The 26,171-nt window shown below is 37.5% G+C and overlaps 8 protein-coding genes and 2 non-coding genes across 10 annotated transcripts; 4 read left to right on the forward strand and 6 right to left on the reverse strand.

Moving 5' to 3' along the window:
* Positions 1-1,079: 1,079 nt before the first annotated feature.
* On the reverse strand, positions 1,080-2,981 carry AGP1 (amino acid transporter AGP1; the record flags this gene model as incomplete). The annotated part of the gene is made up of 1 exon (XM_056226064.1): positions 1,080-2,981. One exon carries the CDS (start codon positions 2,979-2,981, stop codon positions 1,080-1,082), a length of 1,902 nt encoding a protein of 633 aa, XP_056080686.1.
* A 1,210-nt stretch (positions 2,982-4,191) lies between these two features.
* Positions 4,192-7,341, forward strand: KCC4 (serine/threonine protein kinase; the record flags this gene model as incomplete). The annotated part of the gene is made up of 1 exon (XM_056226075.1): positions 4,192-7,341. The coding sequence occupies one exon, from the start codon at positions 4,192-4,194 to the stop codon at positions 7,339-7,341; it is 3,150 nt and encodes a 1,049-aa protein (XP_056080687.1).
* A 179-nt stretch (positions 7,342-7,520) lies between these two features.
* Positions 7,521-7,592, reverse strand: Smki_3.trna1E. The gene has a single exon. It is a non-coding gene; the product is annotated as a tRNA-Glu (tRNA).
* Positions 7,593-13,384: 5,792 nt separating this feature from the next.
* Positions 13,385-13,498, forward strand: Smki_3.trna2L. The gene is made up of 2 exons: positions 13,385-13,422; positions 13,455-13,498. It is a non-coding gene; the product is annotated as a tRNA-Leu (tRNA).
* Positions 13,499-13,852: 354 nt separating this feature from the next.
* LEU2 (3-isopropylmalate dehydrogenase) lies at positions 13,853-14,947 on the forward strand (the record flags this gene model as incomplete). The annotated part of the gene is made up of 1 exon (XM_056226086.1): positions 13,853-14,947. The coding sequence occupies one exon, from the start codon at positions 13,853-13,855 to the stop codon at positions 14,945-14,947; it is 1,095 nt and encodes a 364-aa protein (XP_056080688.1).
* Positions 14,948-15,314: 367 nt separating this feature from the next.
* On the reverse strand, positions 15,315-16,808 carry NFS1 (cysteine desulfurase; the record flags this gene model as incomplete). The annotated part of the gene is made up of 1 exon (XM_056226097.1): positions 15,315-16,808. The coding sequence occupies one exon, from the start codon at positions 16,806-16,808 to the stop codon at positions 15,315-15,317; it is 1,494 nt and encodes a 497-aa protein (XP_056080689.1).
* Positions 16,809-17,175: 367 nt separating this feature from the next.
* On the reverse strand, positions 17,176-18,318 carry DCC1 (Dcc1p; the record flags this gene model as incomplete). Its single annotated transcript, XM_056226108.1, has 1 exon — positions 17,176-18,318. One exon carries the CDS (start codon positions 18,316-18,318, stop codon positions 17,176-17,178), a length of 1,143 nt encoding a protein of 380 aa, XP_056080690.1.
* Positions 18,319-18,885: 567 nt separating this feature from the next.
* Positions 18,886-23,808, forward strand: BUD3 (Bud3p; the record flags this gene model as incomplete). The annotated part of the gene is made up of 1 exon (XM_056226119.1): positions 18,886-23,808. The coding sequence occupies one exon, from the start codon at positions 18,886-18,888 to the stop codon at positions 23,806-23,808; it is 4,923 nt and encodes a 1,640-aa protein (XP_056080691.1).
* A 119-nt stretch (positions 23,809-23,927) lies between these two features.
* SMKI03G0480 (uncharacterized protein) lies at positions 23,928-24,399 on the reverse strand (the record flags this gene model as incomplete). The annotated part of the gene is made up of 2 exons (XM_056226130.1): positions 23,928-24,241; positions 24,312-24,399. The coding sequence occupies 2 exons, from the start codon at positions 24,397-24,399 to the stop codon at positions 23,928-23,930; spliced, it is 402 nt and encodes a 133-aa protein (XP_056080692.1).
* A 282-nt stretch (positions 24,400-24,681) lies between these two features.
* On the reverse strand, positions 24,682-25,968 carry GBP2 (single-stranded telomeric DNA-binding/mRNA-binding protein; the record flags this gene model as incomplete). Its single annotated transcript, XM_056226142.1, has 1 exon — positions 24,682-25,968. The coding sequence occupies one exon, from the start codon at positions 25,966-25,968 to the stop codon at positions 24,682-24,684; it is 1,287 nt and encodes a 428-aa protein (XP_056080693.1).
* Between the last annotated feature and the right edge of the window lie 203 nt (positions 25,969-26,171).

Raw genomic sequence — 26,171 nt, forward strand, 5'->3', positions numbered from 1 at the left:
TACGATTTTATATGAATATTAGCATGTATTTTTCTCGTAGATTGTTCCTTTGGGTTGAGGATAAATGGTGTTTACTACCATTTTTTTTATTTTTTATTTTGTATTTATATTTATTTAGTGTTTGCGAAGTTAATATTTTCCTCTAAAAAGGCTTCTTTAGCTTGAAAGTCTCATTAAAGTAAAACAAACAATAGTTTGTATTATATATAGAAAGATAGGACAGGCCAGCACATCGTTAGGATGTAACCAATTTTGAAAGTTAGGAGATTCATATATGTATATTATTATTCGATCAAAATTTTTGATCTTAATGGTACATTTAGGCCTCATGTTAAAACGGGGAGTTAATAATTATTTGCAAAAACTAATATCGTACCAATCCCAAAGCTTATACGCATTGCATCTGTAGTGGGGCAAGGGAAAAGTAAAAGAAGTTTTAATAGAGCAGCTAATTAAGAAGTTATATACAAAAATTCGGACCGTCACAGTGTCAATTACACTAAATCGTGCAATTACTGTAATCTTCAGCATATCCAAGACATCTAATCGTGTATGTTTACGATACTTTTCGCATAAGAATATGGTGATCTTCTTTTATCCTTAACTAATAGTACGATCTAACTACCAACTTACATCACATTTTGAAGGAAATTAATCTCCATCCATATATCGTTGTCTACTCAGGTATTATTACGTGTCATATCTGCAAGATATTTTATGGGTTTTTTCATCATTCGTTGTCTTGCGAGAAAACGCGCATAATAGAACATATAAACTGAACAATTGTTTTAAAGAGGGTTGACCCATTGATTAATAATCAACTTTTGCATTCGTTCATATCGCTACATGAAAATAAATGTTGAAGAAGTAAACTGAACTAAGCTGGATTCTTCCGCTATTCTCATTCATTATAATTTAGAAAGAGAGCAAATTTCAGTCTAGATCTTAAAATCCCTAAATGCCAAAAGATTCCTCTTGATGTTCGTCCCATAAAAAAACACGTTCAATGAAAATCGTCTATCATGCTATTATCATAAAGCAAATATATAAAAAAGAATAAATACGAAAGTAAATGCTTTTTAACACCAGAAAGCAACGACCCTTTTCCAGCAAGGACCATTTTTCAAACGTTCCCTAAATTCTTCGTCTTCTTGCTTGATTAATTCTTCATCAAAGATTTGTCTATGCGAGATCAAGTCAATCTTATCAGCCCTAATGAACAGCTTCCAATCCTTTTTCCATATTTTATAACCGACGTATAGTGCAATCAAGATTGGCATTGCCAAGTAGTTTTCGAAAAAGGCTTGAGCATCCAGCTTACCTTCACCAATGGGGGCGATGGCGACCCAAAATTGGCCAATAAGGATCAATATCATCATAATGCAAGCATAAGTTGACCCCCAAACACCAGTTTGGGATCTGAAGCCCAATTCACCCAGGGATCTACCTTGAACCTTCATAGCTCTTCTAAACCTAATATGGGACAAACAAATAGCAGTCCATGTAAAAAGTTGAGATAAACCGGAAATAGCTAATAACCAAGTAAAAACTTGGTCTTCCTTAGGCGAAGCTGCGCAAAAGGCGATAACGCCAAACAATGCGGAAACACCCATGGCAATCAATGGTCTACCAGCTTTGTCAATGTAAGTAAAAACTCTGGGGGCATAGCCTTGTTCGGATAAAGTTAACAATATACGGGCACTGGAGTAGAAGGAGGAGTTGGCCATGGATAAAACAGATAGTAAGATAACGGCATTGATGAAATGTGGGACGACTCGGACACCGTGCGATGCAACGGCAATAACATATGGTGAAGCCTTAGTACCACCACCGCTGGAGCCCAATAATTGGTTTGAGTTGTATGGCACCAAGAAACCTAGCAGAATGATGGTAGCCAGAAATAGGAACAGGATTCTGTAAATCATTTGCTTGGCTGCACCTGGGACGGCCTTTCTTGGGTTAGCTTGCTCTGCAGTGGTAATAGCAATAAACTCCGAACCACCAAAGGCGAAGGCAGCGGTCACTAACGTTGCAACAACCCCTTTAAATCTGTCAATGGAGTGTTTACCGTTAAAGGCGCCCGGATCGTGCCAGTATTTACCACCAATAAAACCATCATTACCAGCACCACCAACATCGATAATAATACCAAGAATAAAAAACCCGGTCATCATCAAAATCTTGCAACAATTGAAAAAAAACTCAGCTTCTGCGTAACCACGAGCACCGAAAATATTAATAGTGATTACCAGAACATAGAAGATAATGACGAACACATCCGGATTCACTGATGTGGTCCAGTACTTGATAGTCATGGATGCAGTCACCAATTCCAGAGGACACACACACAACCATTGCAAACAGTAAACCCAAGCAACAGCGAACCCGAATCCATCATCCACGAGGAAACTCGGGTACGCATTGTAACCTCCTGTCAAGTTACTGTACACTAGGGCCATTTCACCACACGCCTGAATAATACAGTACAGGATAGATCCCATGATACCGTAACCAATAAGCAGCCCAGCAGGGCCCGCATGAACTAGCGCAGTACCGTTACCAACTAGCAACCCCGTACCGATACCCGTACCTAGCGCAATCATCAGAACATGTCTAGGCTGAATGGTTTTCTTCAGCGAGTCTGACTTATTACCTGTGCGAGCACCTATATTGTCTGAACTTTCATTCTTTTCCAATTCTTGACGTTGTCTGGAAGAAGGAGAGATAGCAGATGCAAGGTCATTCATTTGCGCTGTCTCTACTCTTTCCTCCGCACTTTGGTCTGCTTTTTTGAAAGAATCGAAAAACCTACGCAATGCAGAGGTGTTATGCTGCTCGTAACCTAAAGGAGGTTGCGAAGATGAAGGATCATTGGAGTCAGTTTCAAAATACTCAACTTCATTATCTTGCTCCGTGGCGTGTATTTCAGTGGAGCTATTTTTCAAGTCTTTTAGTTCGTATGGAGATTTCGACGACGACATTGTGCGAAGCTTTCTTGTCTCTCTTAGCGTGCTTGTCCATCAAAACTTCCAAGTAATCATTTTCTCTCTCACGGTTGTGAACAAACAACAATAACGAAAATCACTTATATATTTATATAAAACACGGAAGTATACTACGGAATGGAAGAAAAGAAACTGATTAAATGCTAATGTCTTGTTAGCGGACGGGGGAAAGATAGCGCAAATCACACCTAATGCCGACCTATCCTATGTATCTCAACCATCTTATCAGCACTGGATTGGCGATCCAGTGCTAGAGATAACTACTGCCGAGCTGGGGAGAGATGGACAGAAGGCACTAAAAACACCAAGAGAAAAGGAGAAGAAAAGAGCATTGCAGCACCAGTATAAGAACGGTGCAACTACGACGAAGGAGCAGCAACCAACTTGCCACGGGGAAATCAAGAGTTGGCTACTTGGCAGAAGCAGCCTATTTATGGCACCATTACACACTTAACTAAAGCAATGGTGCCACTGGAGTGCTATCTAACGGCAAAGATGCAGCTTCTTGAAGCAGATCGATGCCGCATAGACGGCGCCGCCGGCTCCTGTGACTAAGCGGCATCAAAAAAACTGCTTACATTTTATTCTTCTTCTCTATCGTGTCGGTCGAAAAAAAGAAACCGTAAAAAATGCCGTGGGAGGTACGGGTGCGGGGTTAATGGGGCGGACCCGTTTTTAGCCGCCGAAGTGATAATGAGTTTAGCCGCGGAGATCGAGGCGCCGAGATATAAAAGGGGGCGAATCTAGTTTCATAAGATGATTGTTCTTTTGAGTATGTATCATTCAGAGCCGTGAATGATCATTCATGGAGAATTTTGTGGGCATACTCAAAAGACACATTATCTTAAAAAATGAAAAGAAACCACTGTGTGAGTAATATTGAGTCTTAGAACGTTTTAAGTGCTACTGTTATTGTAGAGAAGTTTTGATTATCATGCTATAGGTAACTTCGGTGAGAGTTCTTTTCATCGATTTCTTATTTTGCAGTCTTGAGAGAGAAGACAAAAAATGAAGCTATTCGGGCGGTGACAATGGATGGTGGTAGGGTTTCCTGTTGGGGAAATATCTATTTCGCTTTTTCGTGTGTTGTGTAAAAAAAACGCGTAACCCAAAATACTAAGGAAAAGAAAGGGCTCTCTGTAGAAAAGAAAGTAAAAAGTAGAGTGTAAAGTAGTATACAATAGACATGCATGGACTTGGTAATAGTGCTAACGTAAACCCTCAGAAAAACTGCAGGATGGCTGTAGCGAATATGGAAACTTATCGCATCACTAAACCCTTGAATATTATAGGTCCATGGAAGCTTGGCGAAACACTGGGTTTTGGTAGCACCGGTAAGGTCCAACTTGCACGACACGAACGCACAGGCCAAAAGACGGCCGTCAAGGTAATTCCCAAGTCCATTTTCAAATCGGAAGGAAGCCACGGTAACAACGATTCGGTTTTACCTTTCAACATCGAGCGTGAAATTGTTATCATGAAGCTGCTGAGCCACCCAAACGTCCTGAGTCTTTATGATGTTTGGGAAACGGACAACAATCTGTATCTTATCCTGGAATATGCGGAAAAGGGAGAACTGTTTAACTTGCTTGTGGACCGCGGTCCCTTGCCCGAGCGTGAGGCCATTAAATGCTTCAAACAGATAATTATAGCCATTTCATATTGCCATGCGCTAGGCATAGTCCATCGAGATTTAAAGCCGGAAAACCTTTTGCTGGATAATTCCTATAATATTAAAATTGCAGATTTTGGTATGGCAGCTTTGCAAACAGATGCAGGTATGCTAGAAACTTCTTGTGGCTCTCCTCATTATGCCGCACCTGAGATCGTATCGGGCCTACCATATGAGGGGTTCGCCAGCGATGTTTGGTCGTGTGGTGTAATTCTCTTTGCCCTTTTAACGGGCAGATTGCCCTTTGATGAAGAAAACGGTAACGTTAGAGATTTGTTGTTGAAAGTACAAAAGGGCCAATTTGAAATGCCCAATAATGCTGAAATTTCTGGAGACGCACAAGATCTAATCAGAAGGATTCTCGTTGTAGATCCCACGCAAAGAATAAAGATAAGAGACATATTGAGTCATCCTTTGTTGAAAAAATATCAAACCATCAAGGATTCAAAGAGTATCAAAGACTTACCCCGTGAAAACACCTATCTATATCCACTAGCCGACGCTGACAATCATACCAGTGTCACAATCGATGATTCAATTCTACAAAACCTAGTAATACTGTGGCATGGTAGACCCGCTGAGGAAATCATGAAAAAACTGCAAGATAACGGAACTAATACAGAAAAAACTCTATACGCTTTACTGTACCGTTTCAAGCTCGAATCAATGAAGGAAACAAATAAAAGGAGCCGTAGCAAGATAAATAAAACCAAAAAAAGTAAAAGGGTCAGCACACTATCATCATCATCATCATCGGCATTTAACCATCAGAGTTTAGATTCTGCGCCACGCAAACATGCATCCAGAGGGCATTCCAAAAACTTCCCCTCTAGCAGGAAGAGGTCATCCTTTATATTGTCTTCCAATTCGACCGACTGTTCTCCAATACCATTAAGGAGCAGCAAAAGAATCTCCATCTCTAGCGCAGTACCAGGGAATACTTTACAAGTGCCAGATAGCTCCTTGAAATTAAAGAGAAATTCCAAGAGATCAAGCAAAAGACTATCTTATATGCCCAATCTAGGGAGAGGCTCACTCACGACAAACTTACTATCAAACTATACTAACCTGATAGATGATGATGATTGGGAATACATAGATAAAGATACGAAACGAACAAGTTCTAACTTTGCTACACTGATTGATGAAATATTTGAGCCTGAAAAATTTGAACTAGCAAAAAGAGAAAAAGCTGAACTTCAAAAAAAAGTGCAAGAAGCCAAGAGGCAGGTATCAAAAAATGCTCCGATCAGCGACGAAAAAGATGTTGGATTCGAAGTTTCTGACGGAATGAGAGAATTGAAGAAAATCAATAACAAAGTCTCATCTCCTTTGATGAACTATGAATTTTCGCAAAAAGAACTACTTCAAGATATAGATACCTTACTTACCAACCGTTATCAACTCTCCTCATATACTAGGCCTATTTCGAGACTGGATCCCGGTTTAACGCCTGTGACTGGGGCAATTCCTCACAGCATAAAGGAAAAAACAGCTTTGTTGCAGGATACTGAAATGAAAATAATAGAAACCATACGAAAATCGGAATTTTTGGGATCCTTGCTGAACGTTAGAGAGGGGATCTCCCAAGACAACAATCAATTGGCGTCTATTGAAGTATCACCTAAAATTTCAACGACGCCACTGATGTATAATGATCAAGTAGAAATTCGCAAAATATCCGATGTCGAAGTCCCCCATTTCACCAGAAAATCTAAACATTTTACCACTGCTAATAATCGGCGGTCAGTCTTATCTTTGTATTCTTTAAAAGAGTCACTTGAAGACCTGAATCAAATTTCAAAAAATGAAGAACCTGACTCTCCTCCGCAAGGAAGCACTGATAATGCAAGTAAGAGTGAATTAGTTGATGTAATTGAAGAAGTTACTGAGCAGAAAAACAGCCAACATGACCAAGATGATAGCAATGATAGTAATGGAATGAATAATAATAATATATTGTACGACGTCCCCGAATGCGTCGATTCACCACAAGGATATGACATTAATGATGCACATTCCACCCAATCTCCGGCGTCAAAAAGTACAGAGCCTAAACCGGTAGTGAAATTGCCATCTTTGAGTTCTTTCCAAAGAAAAAATGCGAGTGGGTTGGGCATATATCAAAGAGAATCTTCCAGGGAATCGTTACCAAGTGTTACTATCAACATCAGCGAATCAGATAAAACTACAGAGAATGAGGCGCAAAAGGAGATTAAACATGACAAAAGCGATACCATATTATCAAACCATGACGGTAAAGCGGATAGCTATAAGGGTGACATCTCCAATATAGTAAGAGAATCCTCACACGGCTCCTTTTTGAAAAAGTTGTCAAAGGGTAAGATTTTAGAACTTGATGTACGTGCCAAAATATCGGAGAAAAGACTATATGAGGGCTTACACAAATTACTAGAAGGCTGGAAGCAGTACGGATTAAAAAATTTGGGGATCAACACTGCTGATATGATTATATCAGGGAAGTTGGTAAATGACGGTATTTTATCTTTAAGATCCACACTTTTTGAAATAGTAATCTTACCAAATGGAAGCGGTCGGAGTTTAATTAAATTCAATAAGAAGACGGGCTCAACTAAAACCTTGACAAAATTTGCCACGGAAATACAAATTATACTACAGAAAGAAGGTGTTTTGGACGAGTGAAAAGAAAAGAGAAAGATTGATCAATTCAAGAATGGACAATGAAATATAACACTGTTATAGAATTAATATATGTGCATATGTAACTATTTGAAGTCACAAATATTTTGAAATCACATTCGGAACTAATTACAAAATTTCAAGTTCTGTGAACTTCGGATTTTTATCCCAAAAAAATTATACTCCGATACGGGGAGTCGAACCCCGGTCTCCACGGTGAAAGCGTGATGTGATAGCCGTTACACTATATCGGATATTAACTGAATGATTTTCTTGTATTATGGCTAATACTGTAGTGTCTTGACAATCCTAATATACTATCTTTGGGAAGTAACTTTGTTGGAATAAGTGATTATGTTGGAATAAGTGATCACTACTATACACTTATTCGTATAAATTGGATTAAGTTATTGCAACTATACGTTCTTTGAGAAATGGGTGAATTTTGAGATGATTGTTGGGATTCCATTGTTGATAAAGGCAATAATATTAGGTATGTAGATATACTAGAAGTTCTCCTCAGGGATTTAGGAATCCATAAAAGGGAATCTGCAATTCTACACAATTCTATAAACATTATTATCATCGTTTTATATGTTGTTATTCATTTATCCTATTACATTATCAATCCTTGCGTTTCAGCTTCCACTAATTTAGATGACTATATCTCATCATTTGCGTCATCTTCTAACACCGTATATGATAATGTACTAGTAGTATGACTACTAGTTGATAGACGATAGTTGATTTTCATTCCAACAAAAAGTATATACAGAATTATGTAGAATTATGAGTTCCATTTATTGGATTCCTATATCCTCGAGGAGAACTTCTAGTATATCTACATACCTAATATTATTGCCTTTATCAACAATGGAATCCCAACAATTATCTCACCCATTCCTCAATAGGAATCCACAAAAGGGAATCGATAGTTCTATAAAATAGTGTACTTATTTATTCTCTTCTTTTATACGTTGTTATTCATTATTCTATCACATTTCAATACTTGTGTTCCAGCTTCCACTGAAATAGATGACTGTATCTAATTATTTATGTCATCTTCTTTTACCGTATATGATACCATACTGGTATCATTTAATAGATAATAGGTGAATCCTGTTCCAACAGTAGCAAGGGCACTAGCTGGTGAAGAAAGGATAATTTCTATTCCAACATAAATATCCTAACAACGTGAACCACTGCGTTGATTTTTGATACTACGGATAGAGAAATTATGGGCCGCTCTTGCTCCATATATAGTTTCTAGTTACAATATCATTAATAAATAGTTGAGAGAAAAAATCCAGCAGGAACAGTTGTTATAGTTAACGCAAATGAAAATCAATATAAAAAATCCAAACGGCTAATGGGATCAAGATCGCTAGAATAAAAGCCATTTTGAAGTATTTATTTGGCCTGCAGCTTTGTACCTTCGCCCAGGCACCCTTCATCTGTCGAGTAAATAAAACAAGTCGTTGCTTGAGAGTTAAAGAGGCATGTAAAGTACTTTGCTTGTAGAAATTCTGTTCTGTTGGAGTTAATCTGAATGTGATTTGTGTTTTACTTTTGATGGGTAATTTGTGGGTATATTTTTCGCAAAGCAAATGAATGGAGTCGTCTGAGTGGTTGGACTCTAAATCAAAAAAAGTCAAGTCAGACATAACCGCTGAACTGGACAATTCTTTGTCATCAGTTAGGGTCATTTTGAAAACTTGAACTTTGCGTAATTCACTTTTGTCTTTAATAAAATACCACGTGTGTAAAGGTATTGGTGCTCAGAAGCCTTTTATTTTCTTCTAGCATATTATCGAGAAAATACCGAATACAACATCGATGAGTCAATATATTACCATTAATCCTGCAATGGAATACTATATAGGATTTTTTTTTGTGGTCTTTACGGAAATGAGAGAGAAACCCCCTTTGCGTATGTTCTTGGCGTTTTCAAAAGGGTCCACAATCAGGGTCTAAACAATAGCCGCCAAACTCGTTTTTTTTTTTTGCGAGAAAAGGGAAATAAACTGGTGCAATAATTAACTATAGTCCACTGACCAATATTATTTACGCTAGATTATCGTCATATATAGTAGTTTCTAATGAAGAATAAGCGAATTTTCAAATAACTGTTGGAATTGTTTTGTTGGAAAATTATAATAATACACTTATAACTTCATTCGTCGTTTTACATGTTGTCATTAATTATTATATCAACAATCCTTGCGTTTCAGCATCCACTGATTTTCATTTTAATTTCTCTTGATTTATGTCATTTTTGCACGCCATATTACGACAAAGCACTTGTAACACACTGATCAATCAATGGACGATAGTTGATTCTTATTTCAACATATGTATCAGAAGTTACATCATTGAAGGGTATTTTCTTTTTCAAAAGAAATATAATAACAAGATACCCGAAATTTCTGGGGTATGTAATGCAACTATTTTTCATACTCAGATCAAGGTTAGTTTCTTGAACTATTTTTTTTTCAGGTGAAATAGTTGCGATTACCTAAACTGTTAATCGCTAATTCTATTTTAAATGAAAGAAGACTCGCTATCCAAAGTAGTGATTAAAAATATCATATGTATATACCAGTGCCCTTCAAAAAACAACTATTGATAACTAGTAGTTTGATTGTAGTATTAATTAATTATAAAAGTCAATCTTTTTTTACTATATAAGAAAGGTATACGAAACCAACACTGAGCAATCATATCAAACATAACCAATATAATAGTAATCCCGGGCAATTTACCATAAGTGCAATGTAACGACTTATATTCTGATATAAAAATTTTAAATTAAAGGTCAATTACAGATCTGCCGCATACACCATTGTCAGAACAGCTCAATTAGCACTTCCTTTATTATGACATAGTCATAATGACATATCCACACATCGAAAGTGATACATTATAAACGTTGGTACTGCTAACACAATCACTAGTGTGCGCAATAATAAATGACTTATTTTAGCATGTTCTCGAAAACATGCTATTGTACTTCAGCAGATGTTCATTCATTAATTAATTATTGATAGTTTGTTGAAGCCAAGCGTTTGATGATGTTATTTAATTTTCCAATACTGTTTTAAATCTTTCAAACTCCGATGTTGGTACCAATTTCGTTATAAATTCGCGATATTTCGTAGTATAATTTAGCAGTTTTGTACTTTCCTTTTTTATTTTCTCTTTTATTGTTCTAGTCTTGGTCCGAATGAACTTCTTTTCGGGTTTCTAATAACAAAAATGTAGTCCTTGAGAAGGGGGTTTTTAATCAGTAATCCTGATAACGCCATCATTCTTCTTTTGTCTAGTTCTTTCACTGAATACTCCTATATTCTGAGTTCGCATGATGTCCACGAAGAGCACAAAGTTCAACTCCTGTAAAAGGTAAACATATATTCTTGCTTTTATTATAATATATGTTAAAAAGGTGGCTGCGTACCAGATTATAAGCCCACTCCTTGATTGAGATCATATTCTTGCCTCGATCAAGGTCCCTTACAATATTTTTATATCGCACCGAATAATGAATCATCCTTTAGATCACATAAAATACTTGTTCATGTTAGTAGTTTTCTAATCTAGCCAGTTTTTTGACCGCGAACTCAATACCATAACAGCATTTGTACCTAATGTTGGTCAGTTTTTTTTTCCTAATAATTGTTGTGGTTTTAAAACACCTATCTGGACCTGCCTAGACATTCGAAAATTCATACTTTTTGGGATCTATTTTATAACTCAATACACAAGGAATTAAACCTTTCCTAGACTTTTTCAATTCCTCCTTGTATTTGTAACTCATTTTATTTCTAAATAATTTTTAGCGTAAAGCCAATTGTAACAACTTTTTTGTTGTATAGCAAATCTTTTCCTGATATATATGCATCGAGAAAGTTCTCTATAAATGTCCTTGTAGTTTTTTGTTTGGAATTTCCTTTTTAAATTTTGCTAATGAATTTTATCCAATCTCTGTTCAATCACGCACTTATCAACATAAAATAGAGTCATGTGGTTTTTATGTTCAGTTTGGTATGTCCCTGAAGTATAAGTGTTATTTTTCGATCAAATAATGTTTGTCTCAGATAATCATTCTATTCTTCAGGACTCCGCTTAAGACCATAAAATATTTTTTTCAGTTTAACTTCACATCCTCCAACATATGGGTTTGGAATATATATTTTCTCCTCCAAAATAGCATATAGAAATACGTGATTGATATTCAAGGTTTCCACGAACATATTTATCTTGTTTGCAACAATTGAAGAATACGATAATGTAATTGTAATCCAATGATTCAGTAGCTATTACATTTCAAGTGTTTAACGCCTGAGTGTCACCTCTACAAGCTCTTCTTGCTTTATAGATATCAATCTCTTCTGTATTAATATTGTATTAGTAGGAATTTTCAGGTTGACAGGACTTTCTAATCTACTACCTCACATTGGAATCAAAAACTACCATGTTTTTCCTTGAGGTTAGGATTGTTTGAAATAGCTTCACTGTAATGTATTGATCTAATTTTTCGTGATGTGTCTGGTGTTTCCACTGTTGTTGTAATTGGTATTTACAATTTGGTGCTGTTTTCTTGATTTTCACTACCTTGTTTTAATAAATGGCTTTTCTGTCCCATTCTCTGTTGGACACCTATAATGTTGACACCTAATGTTTTTATTTGATTATCATCCTTAAGATTCGATGTTATACCTGTTTAAACAAATGTCGACAGAATACTCAAGCAGAGGTGAATAATGATATTCTTGTTTAGAATATATCTGTTGTTTGTGGAATGTTACTTATCCTATAATAATATACATATACAAATTATACTGAGCGGCGGAAGTGCGGAAATTCGATCTAAACTATTTGTTCAGGTATTTATACGTTTGAGCAGTCCAGCTATGGAGGCAGAATTTTAACTCATGTTGCTCAACTTGTTTCATGTTGATAATTAGTTGTTTAGTAAGTTGTAATAATTAAGAATAAGTCGTTATTACTTGAATTATATAAGAGTGGTATATAAAACACACGCTGATTGGTTATATTAAACCCAATGGTTCAAACGCAACTCGGAGCATTGATGATAAGATTTGGATGATAACTCATCTTTTTATATACTAAGTTCTGAACAATTAACATATCTTCATCTTACTAATGCAGGAATTCTATTATTAGAATTTGCCTAGTCCAATCTGTTGTAATATAAATCAACTATCATCTACTAACTAGTATTTACGTTACTAATATATTATCATATACGGTGTTAGAAGATGACGCAAATGATGAGAAATAGTCATCTAAATTAGTGGAGGCTAAAATGCAAGGATTGATAATGTAATAGGATCAATGAATAACAACATATAAAACGATGATAATAATGTTTATAGAATTGTGTAGAGTTGCAGATTCCCTTTTATGGATTCCTAAATCCCTGAGGAGAACTTCTAGTATATCTACATACCTAATATTATTGCCTTTATCAACAATGGAATCCCAACAATCATCTCAAAATTCGCCCATCTCTCAGTATAGTTGCAATAACTTAATCCAATTTATACGAATAGGTGTATAGTAGTAATCACTTATTCCAATAATATCCAACCCTGAGAGATTGGTGAATTTTGAGATGATTGTTGGGATTCCATTGTTGATAAAGGTAATAATATTAGGTATGTAGATATACTAGAAGTTCTCCTCGAGGATATAGGAATCCAATAAATGGAACTCGTAATTCTACATAATTCTGTATATGCTTTTATTGTCATTTTATATTTGTCAGTCATTATCCTATTACATTATCAATCCTTGCATTTCAGCTTCCACTTATTTCGATGACCGCTTCTCATAACTTATGTCATCTTATAACACCGTATATGATAATGTACTAGTAGTATGACTACTAGTTGATAGACGATAGTTGATTTTCATTCCAACAAACCCACCGTTGACTCGAGACATTAAACCATAGGCTTGGCAAACACAATCTAGAACTGCGGTAGTCAACAAATAAAACTATGTATTTTTTCAACAATTAAATGGTTGTTTGGCCGAGCGGTCTAAGGCGCCTGATTCAAGAAATATCTTGACCGCAGTTAACTGTGGGAATACTCAGGTATCGTAAGATGCAAGAGTTCGAATCTCTTAGCAACCATTATTTTTTAACCCATCGTTTGATGGCGCAGGATCAAAACCCCAAATACTTAAAAACTACTGTGAAGTTCAAAGATCGCCTGACGCATATAGCTGTTCGCAACTGAAAAAAGTGAAAAAAAAAAGGAAAGCAGAAAGCGCCGGAACCGGCCTTTCATTTTAAGTACAGACAGAGTAACGCTCATGACTGAATGTTTGCATCACAATGCTTGGAACTGACAATATTATTTAAAGACCTATTGTTTCCTTCCAATATATGTTTGCCAATGGTCAAATTTTCTAAATTTTCTTGATCTTTCTCTGTCCCACTAAATAATATATATATATATATACACCGTAAAGATATACTATTCTGATGTCTGCCCCTAAGAAGATCGTCGTTTTGCCAGGTGACCATGTTGGTCAAGAAATTACTGCAGAAGCTATCAAGGTTCTTAAAGCCATTTCCGAAGTTCGTTCTGATGTCAATTTCGATTTTGAGAATCATTTAATTGGTGGTGCAGCTATCGATGCTACAGGTGTTCCACTGCCAGATGAGGCGCTAGAAGCCTCCAAGAAGGCGGATGCCGTTTTGTTAGGTGCAGTAGGTGGTCCTAAATGGGGCACCGGTAGCGTTAGGCCTGAACAAGGTTTACTAAAGATTCGTAAGGAACTTCAATTGTATGCCAACCTAAGACCATGTAACTTTGCATCCGATTCTCTATTAGACTTATCCCCAATCAAGCCACAATTCGCTAAAGGTACTGATTTTGTTGTTGTGAGAGAGTTAGTAGGAGGTATTTACTTCGGTAAGAGAAAGGAAGACGACGGTGATGGTGTCGCTTGGGACAGTGAACAATATACCGTTCCTGAAGTGCAAAGGATTACAAGAATGGCAGCTTTCATGGCCCTACAACATGAGCCACCATTGCCTATTTGGTCCTTGGATAAAGCTAACGTTTTGGCCTCCTCAAGACTGTGGAGAAAAACTGTAGAAGAAACCATCAAGAACGAATTCCCTACGTTAAAGGTCCAACATCAATTGATCGACTCTGCTGCTATGATTCTAGTCAAAAACCCAACTCATTTGAATGGGATTATAATTACCAGCAATATGTTTGGTGATATTATCTCTGACGAAGCCTCCGTTATCCCAGGTTCCTTAGGTTTGTTGCCATCTGCGTCCTTAGCTTCTTTGCCTGACAAAAACACTGCGTTTGGTCTATACGAACCATGTCATGGTTCAGCTCCAGACTTACCAAAGAATAAGGTTAACCCTATCGCTACTATTTTGTCTGCTGCAATGATGCTAAAATTGTCATTAAACTTGCCTGAGGAAGGTAAAGCTATTGAGGATGCAGTTAAAAAGGTTTTAGATGCTGGTATTAGAACTGGCGATTTAGGTGGTTCTAATAGTACCACCGAAGTTGGTGATGCAGTTGCCAAGGAAGTTAAGAAAATTCTTGCTTAAGGATATCTCTTTTTCTATGATATTTGTACATAAACTTTATAAATGAAATTCATAACAGAAACGACACGAAATTACAGAGAATGGAATATGTTCATAGCGCAGTAACGAAACTATATATGCGATTTACACACATTTATCAGACATGAGGAAGAAAGCGAATGAAGAAGGACAGATAAGCAAATTGACGTTCACGACTTAATTCGGTAAAGAAAAAGAACTGGTCACCAACATTAATATTAACAAGGGTGCATCTCACAAAGAAAACAAAGAGAGAGGGAATATTAGAAAATCATCAAACTATGATTTCATATTTATATATGGAGGTTTTGCTCTAAAAAAAAAAAAGAAATATAATAACAAAAAACTCTCAATGACCCGACCATTTGATAGAGTTCAAATCAATGCCTTCTTGAACCATTTCCCATAATGGCGAAAGTTCCCTCAAGAATTTTACTCTATCAGAAACAGCTTTAACGACATAGTCGACTTCCTCTTCCGTACTAAATCTACCAATACCAAATCTGATGGAAGAATGAGCCAATGCATCATCCTTACCCAATGCATGTAAAACATAAGAGGGTTCTAAGGAAGCAGATGTACAAGCCGAACCAGAAGATAATGCGATATCCCTTAATGCCATCAATAAAGATTCACCTTCCACATACGCGAAAGAGACGTTAATACAACCCGGATAACGATGATCTGGAGATCCATTCAACGTGGTATGTTCAGCAGATAATAGACCTTTGACTAGTTTGTCAGATAGTCTTTTGATGTGATCTTGATCGTTGTCAAATTCTTTCTTCATTAATCTTGCAGCTTCACCGAACCCCGCCACCAGTGGAGGTGCTAAAGTACCTGATCTTAAACCTCTTTCTTGGCCACCACCGGATAGTAGCGGTTCTAATCTAACTCTTGGTCTTCTTCTCACATAGATGGCACCAATACCCTTTGGACCGTAAATTTTGTGAGATGAAATTGACAGTAAATCTATATTCATTTCATTGACATCCATGTGAATCTTACCATAAGCCTGTGCGGCATCTGTGTGAAAGTAGATTTTATTCTTTTTACAAAGGGCACCTATTTCCTTTATAGGCTGAATAACACCAATTTCATTATTCACTGCCATCACAGAGACAAGACAAGTATCTGGTCTGATGGCATTTTCCAATTCCTTCAAATCAATGAGGCCTTGATCATTCACATTTAGAAAAGTGACTTCAAAACCTTCCTTCATCATAGCTCTTGCAGCTTCTAAAACACACTTGTGTTCCGTCCTAGTGGTAATGATGTGTTTCTTCGTTTTCTTATAAAATCTTGGAACACCCTTAAGAACCATGTTATTAGATTCGGTCGCCCCAGAGGTGAATATTATTTCCTTTGGATCGGCATTAATCATTCTGGCCACGTGCGTTCTAGCATTTTCCACAGCAGTGTTTGTTTCCCAACCGTAAGAATGAGTATTAGAATGAGGATTACCATAAAGTCCCGTATAAAACTTCAGCATGGTGTCCAAAACTCTTGGGTCTGTTGGAGTAGTTGCTTGCATGTCAAGATATATAGGACGAGTCCCAAATCCAGTATTTTCTTGATAGGCATGACTCATCGCGGTGCTACCAGAAGCTACAACAGCATCAGGAGTGGTCCCTGATGCACTGGCACGGGCACTTGCTTGTGCCTTTGCAGCAGCCTGAATATCAGTGTGGGTCTCCAATGAAAAATTGTCGTCCAATTTTACACCTGCTGCAGGAGGAGAATAAAACCTCTTATCTGTCAAACTAGTCCTATATGCGACGGCTGGAACGTTGTAAAGTTGACATAGTCTTGTTATCGATCTTGCAGTAGTAGATTTCAGCATCTTCCAGTTGTAGGAGTTCGATCGTGTATGCGGCGACTTTTATAGAATATCTAGTGCGTAAATATAAATAGAAAGTATAGTACACCAGCGAACTTTATTCGTCTATATTCTAAATGGCTGTCTTGGATAGTCATCATATATCCCTGGGCGATGGCCTTATTATTTGTCATCGACCGTATCCAAAACGTCCAGGTCACTTATCACGGAAACGGGTAATAGGGTGCCGATCGGTATTTGTAGTAGATATACATATATATATATATACATATATATGCTTCTAGAATTGGGTACTGTTGGAACTGAGTATTGTTCACTGTTACTATCGCGAATGGTCCTGCTTGCAGTGGTTGTGTCGTTGTTTTTTGTGCTACCTGCTCGTGACTATGGTCTTTTTACCCAGCCTTTTACGGCGGGCATACCTCATAATAAAACTGTCTATTTTCATGCCTCTTGAGTTCAGTTCTTCTATTAGAGGCTTGATATCCTCTAAATTCCACTGTGACTGTAATCTAAACAAAACTTTAAATCGTTCCTTGGGGTTCATAGGTAGTGTGCTTTTCGCTATATACTGCACACTTTTATCGGTAGGCTTGAAATGGTAGCCTCGGAGCATCTCAATGTCAATGTCACAGGGGAAGAAGGGTGGGAAAAGAGATTTCCATTTGATGAGAAATTCATCAATTGGCATGCTTGTCCCGGACACATATTTCCTTAGCGCTTGAATTCCGTACCACTGGGCTATAAACGGTATTCTCAAGCGCCACGTATTCTTTTCTGCCTCCTGCTCTTGGACGGCGAATTTATTCAGCACTGTTTCTATGATCTCTCTTGTGTATGGATTGAAATTATCCTCGATGTCCTTCCCTACTGCGTGATGTGTATCATCAACATCCAGATGTTGTAGATCCAGCGACTCCGCCATTGCACTCATCAGCATTACGTGCAACGCTTTGAAAAGGAAATCTGGGGAAAGAATACATAACACCCCATCTTTAATTGACCCACCAATCTTATGCCATTCTGATATACCTTCCAGCGCAGAACATGGGGAGTTTTCTAGTAGTTCTTCCAGGGTTGTGACAACCTTTGTGGACAAATTCTTCGTCATTCTTTCGGGGAAATCTAGTTCTCCGTTGTATATCGGTACTGAATCCAGGTTCAATTGGCCCACCGTCTCTCTAGTCTCGAATTCTGACCCGGTCTTGGCAAATCCGAGGATGTCCATGTACGGCTTGGAGAGCCCAAACAACAGCGTCTCGTCAAATGTAATAGGTTGCTCAGGAGCAAATTCTTTCATTAGTAGAACTGTGTTTGAATGCTTTCGCTGTTTCAGTACCCAAGTCTTGTCATGCGAACACAATACAACCTCAGATTTGTCTTCGTCCAATGACTTGAACCTTAACTGCTCCTTTTGTGCGGGATCTTGTATTATATCGAGCAACTCTGGTGTCAACTGGATCAGCTTGTAGGATGGGTCATACTCTGGTGCGGAATGTAGGTTGATGGACATGTTACACGATCAGTGACGAACAATTCCCTAGGTGGGGTTCTTATTCTTCATCCTATAATACTTGGTTTTTTTTTCTCTTCACTTTTTCCAAGTTATGCAATACGCCTGTGCTTACTGGCGCAATAAACAAGAAACTTGATGATATGGAAACAATAAATCGTAATAAACCCCGGTGGTCTCTGAATATGATAGTCCCGGTATGTTACTAGGTAGCTATTTGTTATCATCTTGGTGCTCTTTATTGTACTAATGAACCAGTAGAATAAAACCCTAGATTGATAGTTAGGTCATTTAAAGCTGGTGCAAGCTGCCAAGACCTAGGGTTTTCTTCGAGAAATTTTAAAAAGTAAATAAAAACAATGGTAAACACAGGCGCTTCGATCTTCAGTAGGAGGGAGATGTCTTTTATTTTGGCATAGCAAATACACTGCTAGTTTGATTTGAGTTTGAACCCTTCTCGTATTGCTGCTATTGCTTCTACAGCTTCTACCTGCTACCGATTTGCGTATTCGCTCTAGACGTTGATTATAATCTGGTTTTCTAAAACAGTAAAGTCATTACCCATCAATGGAAAAAGACTTGTCGTCTCTTTACTCTCAGAAGGACAATAGAGAGGACGATGAAGCTTCATTCAATATCAAACTATTAGAGTCAGTTGTGAAAAGTACGTCGCAAAACGGCCATTCTCCGTTGGATGATAATAAATCGCTCTCAGAATGGATAGATAATGTATTCACTCAATCAGTGATTTATTACGGTTCAGACAACCTAATATGGGGGGCATTCTTTGTCTGTGTGTACAAATTGCCTAGCAGTAATAAGTTAAACGTTATAATATTCGACAAACTGGGTACGTCATGTTTTGAATCGGTGGATATCTCTTCCAGTTCGCAATACTATCCAGCCATTGAAAATCTCAATCCAAGTGATCAGGAAAGTAATGTGAAGAAATGCATTGCTGTTGTTCTGCTGCAACGCTACCCATTGCTATCACAATCAGACCTATCACGAATCTTGACCAACACATCGGAAAATTGCGACTATGACCCTCCTTATGCTGGAGACCTGGCTAGCAGTTGCCAACTAATAACTACAGTCCCTCCAGAAGAACTAGGGAGGCGCTTCTTTAAATCAGGACTTCTACACGATAAAGGAATCAGTTCCGCCCTACTGGATGTCATTTACGAAAACAACGAATCCACGATTGAACTGAATAATAGGCTGGTGTTCCATCTTGGTGAACAACTTGAACAGCTTTTTAATCCAGTGACAGAATACTCACCAGAACAAACGGAATATGGTTATAAGGCCCCAGATGATGAGAAGCCTACTGAATTGGATGATGTTCTTGTAAAAGCCATTTGCAACGAGCTGCTACAATTGCAAACAAATTTTACTTTCAACTTGGTGGAATTTTTGCAAAAATTTCTGATTTCTTTGAGAGTGAGGGTACTTAATGAAGAAGTTGAGGGATTATCTACGACGAAATTAAACCGACTTTTCCCTCCCACTATAGATGAAGTCACAAGAATCAATTGTATATTCTTGGACTCTTTAAAAACAGCAACCCCATATGGATCCCTCGAGGTGCTCAAGGCATGCAGTATTACGATTCCTTATTTTTATAAAGCATATACAAGGCATGAAGCAGCCACCAAGAATTTTAGCAAAGATATCAAGTTGTTCATTAGACATTTCCACAGTGCGATTCCTGAAAGAGAGGTTTACACAGAAATGAAAATCGAAAGCATAATCAAGGGACCCCAAGAGAAACTATTGAAATTAAAGCTAATTATAGAGAGGTTGTGGAAATCAAAAAAATGGAAGCCGGAAAATCAGCAAGTGGCCAAGAAATGTTACGACAATATCATTGATGTCATCGATTCGTTCGGAAGATTAGACTCTCCTCTCCATTCTTATAATACAAGAGTATTCACCCCATCAGGGAAAATTCTCACAGAGTTGGCCAAATGTTGGCCTGTAGAGTTACAATACAAATGGCTAAAAAGAAGAGTGGTCGGTGTTTATGATGTAGTGGATTTAAACGACGAAAGTAAGAGAAACCTATTGGTAATATTTAGTGACTATGTCGTTTTCATCAATATACTAGAGGCAGAAAGTTATTACACTTCGGATGGATCAAACAGACCATTAATCTCGGATATATTGATGAATTCATTAATCAATGAAGTCCCTTTGCCCTCAAAGATCCCTAAGTTGAAAGTAGAATGTCATTGCTATATAGCTGAGGTTCTGGTTTCCATATTGGATAAAAGCTGCTTGCGTTTTGATTGCTTGAAAGGAAAAGATTCTTTTTCAATAATATGCAAATTATCTTCTACTTTTATCTCGTCTTCTTCGGTAGCTGACTTGATTACAAAGGCTAGAATCTTGGAAAAAGACACTGCTTTTCACCTTTTCAAAGCCAAGAGAAGTCATTTTACATTGTATTCTACTGCACACGAACTCTGCGCTTACGATGCAGAAAAAATAAAATCAAAATTTGCCCTTTTTCTGAATATACCACCATCGGAAGAGATACTAGAAGTTAACAATCTTCATTTGGCTTTGTTTGCAAGATTTTGTAAAAATGACGATAACGATAACCGCGTGAGCTTGGACATATTAACTAAACAGGAGAGTAAACATATTGAAATCACATCCGATAACTTTGTTTTCACCATAATTAATCAGTTGGCAATCGAGATACCCATATGCTATTCTTCTTTGAAGTCATCCATGGCCAATGATTTACTTTGTGTAAATGAGAATCTCATAAAGGATCTAGAACAGCAATTAAAAGATATCAAGTGCGGTTCGACAAACGGATATAAGGTTATTGATAACAAAGTTACCACTTTATCTAATTTCGATGCTACTCACGAGAAGAAAAGATCATACGGCACCATAACAACATTCAGAAGCTATACAAGCGACTTGAAGGACAGTTCATCAGGCAATAATGATAATGGTAAAGTTACAAAGGTAACTAATGAATTTTCACCAGAGAAACCAGTAAATAAACCTGTAAAGAAACATGCAAAGAAACCTGCAAGGAAACAAAGGGAGATTCCAAAGAAGGTCAAAATAGATGTAGTTAAAGCAGACCGTTTAGAGAGGGAAACAGCCAAGAAAAGCAAAGGATTTTTTGGTGTATTGAAGAATGTTTTTGGAAGTAAAAGCAAGAGTAAGCCTTTACCAGTTCAAGAAAAGCCAAAAAAAATGACACAGGGGCACCCTAAGTCACCAATGAAAAAGATGGTAGAGAAGAAGTCTTCCTCTGGAACGGGAACCGTTTCATCTCTTAATAAGAAGAAGAGAAGTACTTATCATCCGACAAAAGAATCCCATAGTGTTAAATCTTCTCTCGAAGCTACTGAGTCCAAATCACATGATTTAGTTGAGGAAACGCCTGATGTTAAGAAAGATATACATTTTCAAGAGAATACTAGAATATCTTCAGTAGTACGGGACACAAAATTTGCCCATTATACTCCATCTCAACTTGTGGCTGAAATTAGAGGGAACGAAAAAGGTGCGGCGCCAAAAGCGGATCAAAGTACAAACCAAGACAACCCTTCTAATTACACAGTCGTGGGTGTATCACCATCTTCACATTCTAAAAAGTCGAATGATGAAACAGAAGATGAAAAAATTGAAAAGGTGAGCCAATCGTTACAGGTTTCTGGAAAAGAGGTACTGCCAGACCTTGCCCAGACACACACGGAAAATAAAGACAGTACATTATTAAGTGGAGAACAAAACATTGGAACTCAAAATGAAGCTCTACATGACAAAGATGTCATGAACTCAGATAATAAAGACGAATGTAAACAGAATGAAAGTAGGGTGTTTAATGATGATCTCTTCGGTGACTTTCTTCCTAAACGTTCCAGTGGTGAGCAAGATAACACTAAGGACTCGAACAGCTCGTCCCAAAAGAAGGGAGTTCTCGAAGAAAAAGACGAAGTTAATTTAAAGTCAAATAGCTCATCTAGAACTGATGATAGTACATTTATACTGACGCAAAGCCCCTCGACACAACTGAGTAAAGGACTGACAAAAAACTTCAGTGATTCAAAAGGTTCAAAGAATGAAGCAAATGAGGTAGTATTAAAAGATCATAAAGGTGGATCAACAACGGACCAAGAAACAATGAAAGAAAATAATATAGTAGAAGAAAGAGCAGGACATCAAGGAATATTTCCCATTGTTCCTAGTTTAGTGCCTCCGACTTCAAAGATCAACTTTCAAAGATCACCATCTTATATTGAACTTTTCCAAGGTATGAGAGTGGTTTTAGATAAACATGATGCCCATTATAACTGGAAGCGCTTGGCTAGCCAAGTCTCCTTAAGCGATGAGCTGAAAGTTAATACTGAGGAAAATATGGCAATCTCAAGTAAACCTCACTACGAGATCAACGTAGAAAAAATGACCCAAATTTCTGAGGCAGTTGATCATAAGATACAGCAACCTACCCCGACACATTCACTGACAAAGAATTCAGACTGTTCGAATAATGAAAATGGTGATAATCAATTCTTTGAGATTGAGGAGGAACTAAAAAAGGAGTTAAAGGGTGGTATTAGTAACAGAGAAGACGTTGATAGTAATAGTCTATCAAACTCTGTCCCAATGATAGAGAAGCCTCCGACATTCAAAGTAATCAGGACATCGCCTGTGAGGATTGTTGGGAAGACGTTTGAAGAAATTACAAAGGATGTAAACGCTTCTCCGTCAGATGTTTCGTTTACTTATGACACACTTCATGAGAATAAACCTGACAAAAGGCTGATGGAACTCAAATTTCCATCTCAAGATGAAATTCCGGATGAAAAATTCTATACTCCAGCGGAGGAACACACAGCTGCGTTTCCTCTCAATGAACTTCCAAATATCTCGCAAAATCTTAATGTTACTTCTGTTAATAACAAGGGTACAGATAATAATTTTAGTAATAATACCGAACAAATGCCACCTGAACTGTTGGACGATTTAGAATTCAGTTCATTCAATATAGCTTTTGGAAATTCTTCGATGAGTGCGGACAATTTCAAAGCGAGCACTGATTTGAGTTCGAATAGTACTGTAAAAGGAAACGCTGAGAACGTCCAAGAGTCCCCTAGTGGACCATTAATCTACGTTTTACCCCAGAGTAACACAAAAAGTGAAAAGGAGGGGTTCTTTAAAAAGAAGGAAAATGATGACCCTATTTGGGTTTCACCTAGCAAAATTGATTTTGTGGATCTAAGTAGACGAACCAAAACACTGTCACCAGAAGACAACAATGCTCCCGCAAAAAGCAATGATGGTAGAAAATACGAGGGTGCTGGGGAGCAATCCATCGGTAATATGACGAATATTCTGTTATCTAAGGATGCATCATATGCTTATTTGACGGATTTTGTTGCATTGAGTGATAATGAAGATGAAAATGGGAATGAGAGTTATGTGGCTAACGGTCCAGAAAGACTAAGATTCTATTAAGTGAGTTTATTGATTTTTTTTAGTGCAATATAAACATTTACATAAAATATGGACATATACGAAAAACAGGGAAAAAGCTCCCTTTCAAGTAAAAACTGAGTGTTTTTGGATGCCTTCATCTAGTTGCCAAAGGTGAAGGCCTTAGGATCAATAGGAGTTCCATCGGGGGCAATACCATTTTGCCCGAACTTTCTTTCCATGTATAACAGTCTAGCCTTATCAAAGTCTAGGTTGTCATTTTCCATAATTTTTTTTATTTCATTCTTGGAAATATCATCCAAGCCACCTCTTGTGTCATTACTATTTTCTGAGATAATATCAAAATTACTGGAATGGAGACCATTTTCGAGATCATCGGTAAAGGAATCATTTAAACGTATTGGCCTGTTGAAACGGGAATTCAACTTTAAACGCAGTTCACGAAGCTTGTCGGCTAACACGGTTGTTAGTACATTAATCACATTTTTCACTTTGCCATTCATTATAATTTTAGATTTACATACCAACTTTGGTTTTCCGGTGCACCATAAAGAGGCATAAAGACAATAGTACAGCCCAGAAAAGTATTTTAAGATAGAATAGACCCCACATTTTTGTACTTACAATTCCTGAAGATTAGTTGTATATATTTTTCTTCGAATTGGTGGCAGTTTATATTCACCTCCCAGCTGACTTTTAGATACCCTTTTTTTTTCGCTTTTCGCATCTCATCGCTGAAAATATTATTTTACAGGGATTAAATAAGGTTCCTTTCTTCTTTTTGGTCGAAGCGATAAACATAAGTATGCCAGTTTTTAATAACCCAGCTCGTATTCTTATTATTTATAGATTAACATAGAGTATACAGGTCATGGTAGGGTTGATGCTTGAGTTTTAGTCACGTCTAGCATAAGAGATCTGTAAGCTGCAACCACCATAATTATAATTATTTAATTTCTGAATACAAAAATCTGCATCTACTAAATTTTCATATTCTACAACAGCAATGCCAGTCGGTTGGCCATTATCCTGTGGCTTCAATTCTGCGTTATTTATTTTACCGATGGGTCCAAATAGGTCAAATAAATCGCTTCTTGCTGTCGAGAATGGTAAATTACTACAATAAATGAAACAGTTCCTATCCCCTCCTGGATTGACACCCTCAGTGAATTTTGCTGCTGTTTCATCAATGTGGGCGGTGGTATCTTGTACAAGATCTGGTTTAACGTCTCTTGCTTCTTCAAGGTCTTCACGTTTCTGGTTATAACGATCATTGTCTTTTCTCTTGTTAAAACGGCCTTCTCTGACTTCCAAAACTCTACCTTCCACTTCCATTCCGTTGAATGTGTCGATAGCTCTTATCATTTCATCCTCTGTCGGGTAGATGACAGATCCGAATCCTCTGGAAAATCCATTGAAATCCAATTCTACATCGGCACGTAATACATGACCACATTCCTTGAACATATCCTTTAAAGACTGCCAATTTATAGAATACGGTAAATTAATGATGAATACTTCAAACCCATTATCTATTTCTTCCTTGGTGGCTTTCTTAGAAAATTCCCTGGCAGCTTCAGGGGGAGGATTATCCTGTCTTACCATAAGTTTACGATCCATAAAAAGTGCCCCATCAAATTTCGATATGGCGTCTTGAACAGCTTCATTGTTGGTAAATTCCACAGTCCCCATACCACGATGATGGCCCTTTGAAGTAATGATATCAGCTTCCACAATTTCACCTACTGTGCCGAACAATTCTTTAAGGTCTTCAGGGGTACAATTGAAGGTTAAATTTCTCACAAAAATGCTGTTTTCAAAATTTCTCTTGGTGGCGTCAAATTGCCTTTCTAAGTCCCTTTCAACAATTGGGCCTAAAGTACGTCCCCTACCGCCACCGCGTCCCCCTCTAAATGATCTGCTTCCTCCTCTTCCACCACGGCCTCCTCGGCGAGGAGGCCAGTCCCTATCATCGTGATAACGACTGCCGCCGTAACTTTGATCGTAGCGATCATTAAAACGGGAGCCTCGATCACGCCTGTGACGGCGATTACTATTCCCACCGCTACTGTTACCATCGTTATAATCGGCATATCTGTCCCTTTCATCGCTCAAACGACGACGTACAGGTGATCTTGACCTACTTCTATCATTACCATACATTCCTAGCTCTCTATCCATCTTGACGAAAGAATCCAGCTTATGTTTATTCTCTTTTCGCCCATAGTTTATTCTTAATAGGAAATCCTCAATATAATTGATTCCTTCCGAATTCTCAATTTTTTTCAATTTTTTTCACTTTTACTTGAAAAAGTCACGTCTGACGAAACCAATAACAATGAATGATATATTGGTGAGAATAGGTCATAACAAGATTTAAGTGT

Source organism: Saccharomyces mikatae (assembly GCF_947241705.1).
Source record: "Saccharomyces mikatae IFO 1815 strain IFO1815 genome assembly, chromosome: 3".
NCBI lineage: Eukaryota > Fungi > Ascomycota > Saccharomycetes > Saccharomycetales > Saccharomycetaceae > Saccharomyces > Saccharomyces mikatae.